Here is a 10147-nt window from a genome sequence, read left to right as displayed (position 1 = left end):
CTTTAAATGTGCTCCACAAGCTATATAAATATACATAAATGTGTGGTGTGAATTTCAGTTTTATCATTTTCTGTCCTTTTTAATTGCAGCACATTTTTGCTTTATACATATACTTGTTTGAATGAGTCCCATATGTTTCCTGTTTGTTTTTGTTTTTTTTGTTTTTTTTAGGTGTGAATAATAGTAGGCTATTTATCATACAGCAACAAAAACGAGAGATGAAATCATTGCTCAACCTACTACTTCTAGATATTCTCTGGAACAATCGGATTTCTTTTAAAACCATTCGTTTCATCCTGATGACCTGCTTTATTTAGATGTTTTTAGACGTTACTGAGATTTAGTATTTTAACCTTTTAAAAAATTCAGCACCTTAGTCACAGGTCTACAACATATGCAATTTCTCAAGTGTGAAATATGAGATGTTTTTGCACTATATCAGAAGTGGTGTTGCTAATTTGCATTCTGGTGGACAGATTGTAAGATTATAGAGAAGAACCATCGATATTAGAATAGTCTTGGCTTTATTTCTTTGTTCATATACAATCATATTGGCACTAATCTATTAAAAGCTAACAAATGTAAGAAGGTCTTGAGTTCTTACACTATGCAAAAACTCATTTCCATTCAGAGCAGTCACTCTGTTTATATATAGGGGTCAAATTGTCGGATTTTGTCTGTGAAATCTGTCATGCATACCAAATTGAGTTAGGGACTTTGAGTGAACGCAAGCCTCACTTGTATGTGAGTGGTTTTTATTTTTAATTTTTTTTACTTCCATTCCCTTCTTCTACAGTACAATCAACTGATGTTTTTAGCAATCTGACGCAAATGCTCGATTCAGATAAATCCGTTAAAATATCTGTGAATGCAAATGTAATGGAGGCCAAGGATTAAGGGAGGAGAATGAAGTATGGTGCTGGTTTTGTAAGCTTGTTGTGTTAATCTATGCTGCAGCATCTGTTTCAATTCTTAAGAGGCACATACAGTGTTAACTGAAAATTGAAATGGTGCCTCAATGTCCCTGGAAACTTTGAAATATTTATCATTGTTATGCCATTTACATTGTCTCTTGAGTCGTCTTTTCTAGAGAATTGTCTTTTTCTCTGCTTGAGTGAAGCTTGTATATTGCTTGGCGAAGTATCTTTCCAGCTTTGTGTGGGGTAACCGTGTCCACATGACTCTTCGCTTTACACCTTATGATTTGAATAAAACTAACTAGTTGTGTTGATTCTTAGTTGGTGCCCCGATGACTTTCAGAAACATATATTTTATTCATGCCAGACAAAGAAAAAAGCCAGTCTCATCAAAAGAATTGTGCCCCTGAGCTTGATGATCAGAGGTGGTCTTTTAACCTTAAGAAACAAATTGCTAATGCATTTGCATTAGAACTTTGCACTATAGTGTTCTGAAGCATAAATATAAGCCTCTCTCTACATTACATTGTAGTTTTGTTACTGTACTCTTTGCTTTTTAATTCCTAAGGTGGCAAGTTTAAAATGGGCTACCTTATGACCTGCTAAAACCATAAGGATACAAACGAACAGTTTGAATGTACTTCATACGCCTGCATACTGGTTAAGAACATCCACCTTATTTTCACAGGTTTGCTCCACTTTGTTTTATGCATGCACATTTTAAGGTTTTTATCCATGAACTGTATCTCACCATTCATGGTTGTGATGTACTAAACTAACATATGGGTAGTTTATTCAGAATACACACTGGCACAAAGATCCTCATATCTCTGACGTTTGTGGTGCTGTACTGTAAAAAGTGTACATAAGGCAGTGTTTTGAGCTATACTATAACACCCGTGTTCATGTATCTACCCAATAAGCCAAATTTATTTTCACTGAAGCCCTTTTGCTTTACCAGCAAACACTCTGTGTTGGTCCCATAATGATGGTTCATTGTGTGCACAAACTAAACCTCTGGTCAGTTTCGTTACAGATCAGTTGCCATTCATGTAGTTGTTTATTGGGTTTCAAAACACTTTTTAGGATTTTGTCCACCCTTCCTAAATCCTAAAGTAGGTTTTAAAGCTAGTCTAAAAGGACCAAAATTGAAGCTTGTTGTGAGGGATAAAACCATTGCAAAGTGTCCTGTCAAAGAGCACAGTTCCGTTAGTTCATTACATGCCAACATGTTATTTATTCAAATATGAGCATGCATGTAAGATGAAAATGGGGTCTTGAGACTGATTTATTGGAATAATTGAGAGCTTCATCATGACCTGGCTTTTTAAACCAACTTTGAAAACTACCTCAATAGTGTCAGGTGCTAACATTTGAAATATCCCTTATACATATATGTATATGTGCTCATGACAAAGAACAATAATTGTGACCAAACAACACAAGCCTATACTGTGTGTTAAGTCTTTAGTTTTCTTCCCATCTTTTTTTTTTTTTTAAGGTGGATCAACATGAGGGATGTTTCAGCATGTAACAAAATCGCAGGGGACCAAAATAAATGATTTGAAAGCTTCCCTTTTTAAAATGTAGTGATAAATACTCATCAGCTTTTAGAGGTTTATTAATACCATTTTCCCACTGTAGCTTTTGAGTGGAGCTGTTCTCAAATCCTGTAGTTGTATTTATTGAGAACAAATGAGAATTCAGGCCATGATAATTGCCAAAACGGTGGTTAAGTTGGTGTAGTTCTTTTCTGGATCTTGAGTTGAGTTGATTTGGTATGTGGCAGTGTCATCCCCATGTCCATCACTAGCATTGTGCCATATTGTGGATAACATACTAGACAAGAAACGTCCAATGACCTCTCCTCTGTGTTTAATGTATGTTCGGGGGAAAACTGACAACATTTTCTCATGAAGCAGCTTGTCAACCTGTGTCAAATGGCAATCGTTGAGCTTTACTGTCTTTGGAGTGCTAGCACTCCACTTGATTCTTCTACTTGATTTATATCCAGTATTGCAATAAAGATGTTTCGCACTCATTAGACCCTGATCCGTTTGATGAACGTTCTGTGACGAGTCTGCGATAAGCTATTTGTATTTAAACGTTGTCATGAGAGACTTCGGAGTGCTATTCATCGCAGTTGACATCTATTTACCTTGCTACATTTTATGAAGGGAATTCAATTTTGATTTGATGTTTCTCAGACTGATAAAGGATGCATTAAGCATCCTAATACACTGGCATTTGAGTTTCTTGAGAAATAAATATTAAGGTACAAAGTGGTTTTATGGAAATCATTCAGATTCTAGTTTTCCATTGGTGAGCTTAAAAACTTTGTGTCGTATGTGTGCCTTTTTAAAATCTCTCCCACCCCTGATCAAGGGACTATCCTTTTAATTTGATCCTCAGCGCCACATTGAATAATTTGTACATTTTATCAAGCAACCTTGAGTGAATGCTACATAGAATGATCAGTATTTGTATTTTGCACTTTGTAAGCAGTTTTAAAGGATGCCCTGTTGTAATTGGGCACACAGACTAAGACTATTTAAGACGAGGTATTTTCTGCTACAATAGGAATTCTAAGGAACCAGATGACGACTTGGTCTTTTCGAAAAATAAAGTGTATAGATGTGAAGTACCTCATAAGCCTGATAAATGCTGCATAAACTTCATTTATTGTTCTTTTGTGAATCTCATTTCAAACAGTTTCCCCTATAGAGAGGTTTGATGCCCGCAAGCTGTGCAAGCACCTTCTGACAGGTTGACTGACATAATACAATATTACTGAGCCTCAGTCTAGCTTGGACATTGCTGAGTTGATCATGACTATTAGATATGTTGTGACGTCTTGCAGTCAAAAGTTACAGTTGACTCAGGTATTGCCATTAAGGGCTGTATCTGCTATTGCCTCTCATCCTCAATCCCCTCACCTGTGTCTTAATGTAGCCTTAGAACTGCATTTATGGATGGAACAAAGTATATCTGGCCTTAAAATATGCACTATTAACCACAACATGCAAGTCACTACAAATCAGGCCATACGTTTTTGCCATAAAACTACCTCCTGAGAATGTAGGAGTGTCCTGGAACTGACAGACAGGTTTTTTTTTTTTTTTTTTTTGCAAATTGTACTCTAAGTTGACAATCATCTTTTCTTTTTTCTTTCTCATAAATACATAACAAACAATTGTAATTCCAGGACACTCTTCTTGTTGTGTTTTTAACCATATTCATGCAAGTGATGAAAAGCCAAGTGACCAAAATTTCTTTTCGAAGGCTTTCTTGCACTGCATCGTGGTGTCAAACCTCTCTCACATCAGCAATTTATCTTTCATTTAACCTTGTGTTTGCTCCTTTATAACATGCCAAATTTTCTGTCATTCCTGTCATGAGTTGTTTCACTGCTAAGCTCCTTGTTGTTGTTTTTTGATAATGTAAAGTGTGAGCTTCTCCTTTTCTTATTTTCTTTTTTTTAAACAAAACAATTACAAACCAAGATATGCTGTAAACCCTGCTAAGACATAATGTGAAAACGTATCATTTAATATAGCTCACTTTTGCTTGACTGTGTATTGCATCATATAATAAACTTAATTTCCTCTGACTGCCGTATCTTGTGTTTTTAATGTTTTATGCCAGATTTTTTTACTTCTAGCTATGTTTTTGGACATGCTGGAATCTGCTAATGTCTGCTGCTTTTGCCAGCTTTTTTTCCATTCCTGTTTGCTGAGATCATATTTTGGCCTTTAAAATCCCTCTACACTTAAGTTTTCTAGATCGTCAAACAACCATCTGTAAGTATAAACAGATTGTGTGGATTCTTGCGAACCTCAAAACAATGTTCCCTGAGGCCAAAACTGCTGTTCACGCTCTCTTCTCACATTGCAGTACAAACTCAACTTTATGCTGTACAATTTAGCTTACATAAGTAAATGTTAGGGTTTATTTAAGGACAATGCTTGTATATTTTAAAATAAATGACTGCCTCAGACTCTGCTTCCCCCTTCAACATCAAAAGAAGGAAAAACATCACATTCACAGACAGGGAAACCCTCCTTAAAAAGTTTACAATGGTCGTGTCTCAAAACCTTCTGCACAGAGTTCTATAAAGAACGTTATTCTGCCTAAATGATGTCTAAAATGCTGTCTAGATAGGCACTTCACTGCCCTACTTGGAGGTATTGAGACACGGCCATTCTTCAGCTGATAAAAACTCTTGAACTGGAAAATCACATCTCAGACGTCTATGTTTTCACTCTGACGCTTTTTATTATTTTTTTTATGTACAACGCCCGTTGTTTATTTAGTGTATTATTGTTGTGTTTGTGGAAATGAAAGGTTTTTCTTTGCTTATCTAGACAAATGAGCAGTGAGCAGCTCTGAGTTGAGCTGTGAAGAGCGAGTCAGATTTTCCAATAGCTCATTTCTGAAAAGCACGCGAGCTCCTTTCTGCCTGCTGATCTGTTATAGTCTGTGAGGTAAGTTTAAATGAAATGTTTAATAGTTTTATCATTTTAAGGTGTTAAATGTTTTGCTTAATTTGTTCGTTGTAAGCTCAATTGCGAAAACGACGTTTTATCGGAATTCTCCTCATAAAGCGTTTCAGTGGAAAGAACATTTCTACGTTTCATAAACGGCGACAGAATTCGAAGGAATACCGTGTGCGGTGTTTGTTTATTTCGTTTTTGTTTGTTTCCTTCAATAACACTTAACTTTAGATCGGCCTAATAAAACGATGCATGTAATGTACACATTGTTTCAGTGTTATTTTCTACAGTTCCAGCTTAACAGCAGAAGAAACTTAGGCAATTGTCTGATTCCCCAGAAAAGTGTATATTTTCATTGGAACTATAAAAATTGCTCTGTTTGAGCATCTGCCTAACATGATAGTAATGATTCGCTCCACCTCTTTGTCTGACCAACTGGAGGAATGTTGAAGGTGAAAAGCAATCGTTATTTTACAGTTTATTGCTTTAATCCAAAACACTATAAATAACTACTCATGGGGTCCATTTTGGGTCTGTTTCTTGGTTGGAGGCACAGGGAACTACTAAAACATCAAGAACAACACAAAGTACTGCAATAGGCTATTAATAGATTTTACTCCACCTGCTGCATGCAATAAACACAAATATATTTTAATAATGTATTAAATAAAAGCAATAAATTACAAACATGACGACATTAATATTCTCTATAGCAGTGGTTCTAAACATTTTTACTCCCTTTTGAAATAGACAATATTTGTATGCTGTCATATGTAATCCGGTGTTTATGTTGTTTTTAGTGTTTTCTGTTTTAAGATTGTTAATATTACTAAACTGAAAACTGACCATTTGCTGAGGCAACTTGAGACTACATTTTCACAAACTAACAAATGACATACTCTTTAATCTGTGAAAATGCTGTTTTTAATAAATGTGCAGCCTTCATATAATTCAGCATGCTAGAAAAAAAGTGTAATATAACCTTAACAATGTAGTGTAACCCCAAAAGGTTTTTTTTTTTTTTTTTTTTTAGATATAGGACAATTACATTGTGTTATTATGTGTGCTGCCCACAAAACTTTTGGCACTGACCTCAACATGTAGGCCTAATTTACTATTTTTTCAAAGTCATCCGGTCTTTATTAAGCATTGTATTGAGAGCAATTTTTAAGCATCATATACTCACAAGGTCAGGAATATGGGTTTGACACATACGCTCACACAGTGCAAGGACACTTAATTCTTTCAATACTGTTTACTGTTTGCCCAGTATCACCAGTATGCTGTTGCTCCAGCACAGAATGAGAAGGACTTGTTTGTCCTGGTACCTGTTCCTGCTGTTTGTCTGGTACCCAGCGGGCAGCGTAGTGACAGAGCTTGAGCTGGAGGATACGGACCGGGACTGGGACTGGGGTTCTGGATTACACGAACTCCTAAACCGCTTTCCAGCTGATAGTCCATTTGTCAGAGAGGCGCCTGGCAGGCCGGCCAACTGCACTCAGCGCTTCTGGCTTCCTCCATCCTCCCCTGTATGCTGGGATGATATAGCGGGCCCAGAGGAGTTTGAGAAGTCCCGCCTTCTCGTGCTGCAGAACAGGGCGGCACTGCAGGCTGTATCCACATCTAGTGGTCTCGAGGACGGAGGTGCGTCCTATGATCAACAGGCCAGGGAGAACATGCAGGGCATCCGGGCTGACCATCTCGCTGTAGCCCAGACCGCTGATACAATGCAGAAAGTGTTCATGGATTTAGATGAGAAGAGGAAGGAGGGGAAAGAGCATTATACCTTCTCAAGGTAATTCAGTAATTTTGAATGTTTTCATGGATGATACGTTTGGAATTTTACCATGAAGTCGCCTTTTTACTATCTCAAACAAACAACTTACTGGAAGTCATTCATTCCGATGGTGAATAGTATGGGAGCTGCGTGGAATTCTGAACATATATGGAATCTTTAGACCCATTGAAATATTTGAACTTTAAATTGCGACTAGACTTAAAAGTGTGACACAGTGTGAGAATGACCAATATTTTTGCTCTAAAACGTTCATCATTCATTTAAAAACTATTTCTATAAAATGCCATTTGATCAGAGGCCTTTTCCCAAATTGTTTTTTTTTCCAAAGATTTGAAAAATCATCTGTTAGTTTAAAGCCATTAGACATACCAACCAGCTACGAGTTATGAACACTACAAACTTTTTGTTTTGAAGTAAAATTTTAAAATGCTGATTAGATATAGAAACATTGTTTTTACATTTATTGCAAAATATTCATATATTCACAAATCTATAAGTAGTCTTCGAGTGTAATGAGATGTTTTTAAAGAGTAACTGGCTGAATTTGCAGAGCGTGATTTATTATTTGTGGAGATTTCCTTGCAGAAACATGGGTACTGTAATTTTGCCATTAATGTTTAAGTTGAAAAAATGTAGGCTAAGCATGAACCATATTTAAAGGTTTATAAGTTATTGATAAAAATCTAATTCTCTGTTGAGAAAACTTACTTCCTGGAATCTGAATGTTGCACTCTGTGTCAGAGATAGTGAAAGGCAGAATACATGACTGCAAAATGTCATCACAGGTTGTTTTCTTCTGAATCAAAATTTAAAATAGTACATTTCAAAACTGAAGAATATTTTTTTCTCTCTCTCTCTCAGTCTGAAGGAGCAAACTGACAACACGAAAGACACCATTGCTAAAAAGGAGCAAGTAGCAGCTCTTCTAGAGAAACATCTTGCCAATCTGGAGAGGTCTTTGAATACTATGCAGCTTCGACTGTCCAAACTACTTCCCCAGTAATTTCATTTGAGCAACACAACCTACACATGTGGAAAATACTAAAATGCATGTTTTATTATAAACTTTTATCAAACAAACAAGGCTTGTATGATCATGTACTGCATGCCAACAGCACCCTGTATTTCTCTTCTGGTACGTATCTTCCTCTTGTTTTTTATGGGATAAATAATAGGTAATGGCAATAAAATCTATTTTTATTTCCCCAAACTAGACTGTTCCCTACAAATGTAAGGTACAATTATATTACGCTTAATAAAAACAACACAACAGTTCACGTTCAAATGTTTCACACTGCCATATTGAAAATAAGATTATAGTAAACACATAATCAGGAAAAGTATTTATTCAAATACAAAATTCTAACTGTTCAAGCATTTAAAAACTATACAGTGCACTATATAAATCTTAAGCTGCAGTCCAGAGTCAAGTATTAATCAAACACATTTTTATCACCAGTGGTTAAAATGTTAAAGCATAGTCATGAAATATATCTCTAAGATACGTTTCACCCCCTTAGAAAATCATTTTACATTTTTTGTATGCATATGAGCAAGGTGTTATTTCACATTGAACGAAATGGACTAGACAGATGTTTGGATCTTCCCTAAACATACAAATCATGGTGTCAAGCAGTAATAAAACACCAATGATGCATGACGAAACACCATATAACCTGGTTTCCAGTACTCAGAGTGGTTCAGTTGTGAATCTATTGGACATTTTGACACACGGCATAGTGTAAGTGGGTGCTAAAACATACAGACTATATTATGTAAAACGCGCACATTACCTCTCTAAAACAACAGAGCTGTAAAAGTACAACTCTTTGGGTGAAATGTCCTGATTTGTAAGACAATGCCCTATGGTTTTATCCACTGTTTTAGAGAGGAAGTGGTCAGGACCAGTTCACAGTGATTTCCTCCGACTTGCTGTACATCACTACAGGTTGTCATCATCTTTTTCCATTTCTTCCAGTGACTTCAGATAATCTCTGGCCAAGATTTTCTTAGGAAGGATATCTAAACATAGAAGAGAGAAAACTGTTTACACGCCAGCTGATTTAGTTTGTATAATAGTGTTAGTCAACAGGACTCACCGGTTAAAAACTGAAATGTTTCCGTCTCCTCAGCTGCATTGGCCAGATCACTGTATGACAGTGTGTTTGTCTCTTTACCCGAACCATTTTTATATGAGGACAGAGTCAAGTGCTGGACAAAAAGCTCCTAAGAGGAAACAATGAATGTCACACATTAATAAGAACACAAGTCAGTGATAAACAAACACACTGTTCACAGCCTCTCCTTTGTACTCTTACCCGTGTCTATATATAAAAAAAGAGATATTAGAACTATGGGGAATGTGTACTTAAACTAAAAGCTAACTGGTATCACAGGTGTTTCTAGTGACTAAAATCAAAAAAAGTTTTCAACTAAATAAGGCAGATAACCTGGTAACTGACCATTGATTAATAACACATCAAATTACCGTTGCCTTTGTTGTCAAGAAAAGAGCGTCCTGGTTAATACAGGACACGTCGGGAGAACTTTTCATGATTAATCGCACCCTCGACATAGGCAGAGATACATTTTTACTGTTTGTAGCTTGCTCAACTTTCTCCTCCATGTTTTCTTTAGACATGTGTTCCGTTAGCAGTCGCGTAACGGAAGTAAATCAACAGGCTTTCAAAGAAACGTCACTGGACGACGGTTACACGGGAATTGTAGTTTTATGACATTTCGTTTGTAGTCCTTCCTTCGAGAATGTAATATTTTCCGTCAGTATTTCACAAAAGCAGTTTAAAATCTTGAATAAATAATCCGAGAAAATTACATATGAAGTTAATTTGAAAAGTGACAACATATTTTTTTTTCATTTTTATATTTCGTTAGTGAACCGCAGATATATATATATTTATATATATATAAATTTAATAAAT

At 36.1% G+C, this 10147-nt stretch overlaps 2 protein-coding genes across 2 annotated transcripts; one reads left to right on the top strand and one right to left on the bottom strand.

Annotated features, from left to right (window-relative positions):
* Positions 1-5112: 5112 nt before the first annotated feature.
* Positions 5113-8497, top strand: LOC132145396 (uncharacterized). Its single transcript, XM_059556408.1, has 3 exons — positions 5113-5401; positions 6681-7205; positions 8070-8497. Exons 2-3 carry the CDS (start codon positions 6691-6693, stop codon positions 8209-8211), a joined length of 657 nt encoding a protein of 218 aa, XP_059412391.1. The 5' UTR covers positions 5113-5401; positions 6681-6690; the 3' UTR covers positions 8212-8497.
* A 42-nt stretch (positions 8498-8539) lies between these two features.
* Positions 8540-9877, bottom strand: LOC132145397 (chromatin accessibility complex protein 1-like). The gene is made up of 3 exons (XM_059556409.1): positions 9697-9877; positions 9308-9434; positions 8540-9230 (listed from the first exon to the last, which is right to left on the bottom strand). Exons 1-3 carry the CDS (start codon positions 9847-9849, stop codon positions 9151-9153), a joined length of 360 nt encoding a protein of 119 aa, XP_059412392.1. The 5' UTR covers positions 9850-9877; the 3' UTR covers positions 8540-9150.
* Positions 9878-10147: the final 270 nt, after the last annotated feature.

This window comes from Carassius carassius, chromosome 8, assembly GCF_963082965.1.
Source record: "Carassius carassius chromosome 8, fCarCar2.1, whole genome shotgun sequence".
NCBI lineage: Eukaryota > Metazoa > Chordata > Actinopteri > Cypriniformes > Cyprinidae > Carassius > Carassius carassius.
This window is presented reverse-complemented; position numbering and strand designations above follow the sequence as displayed.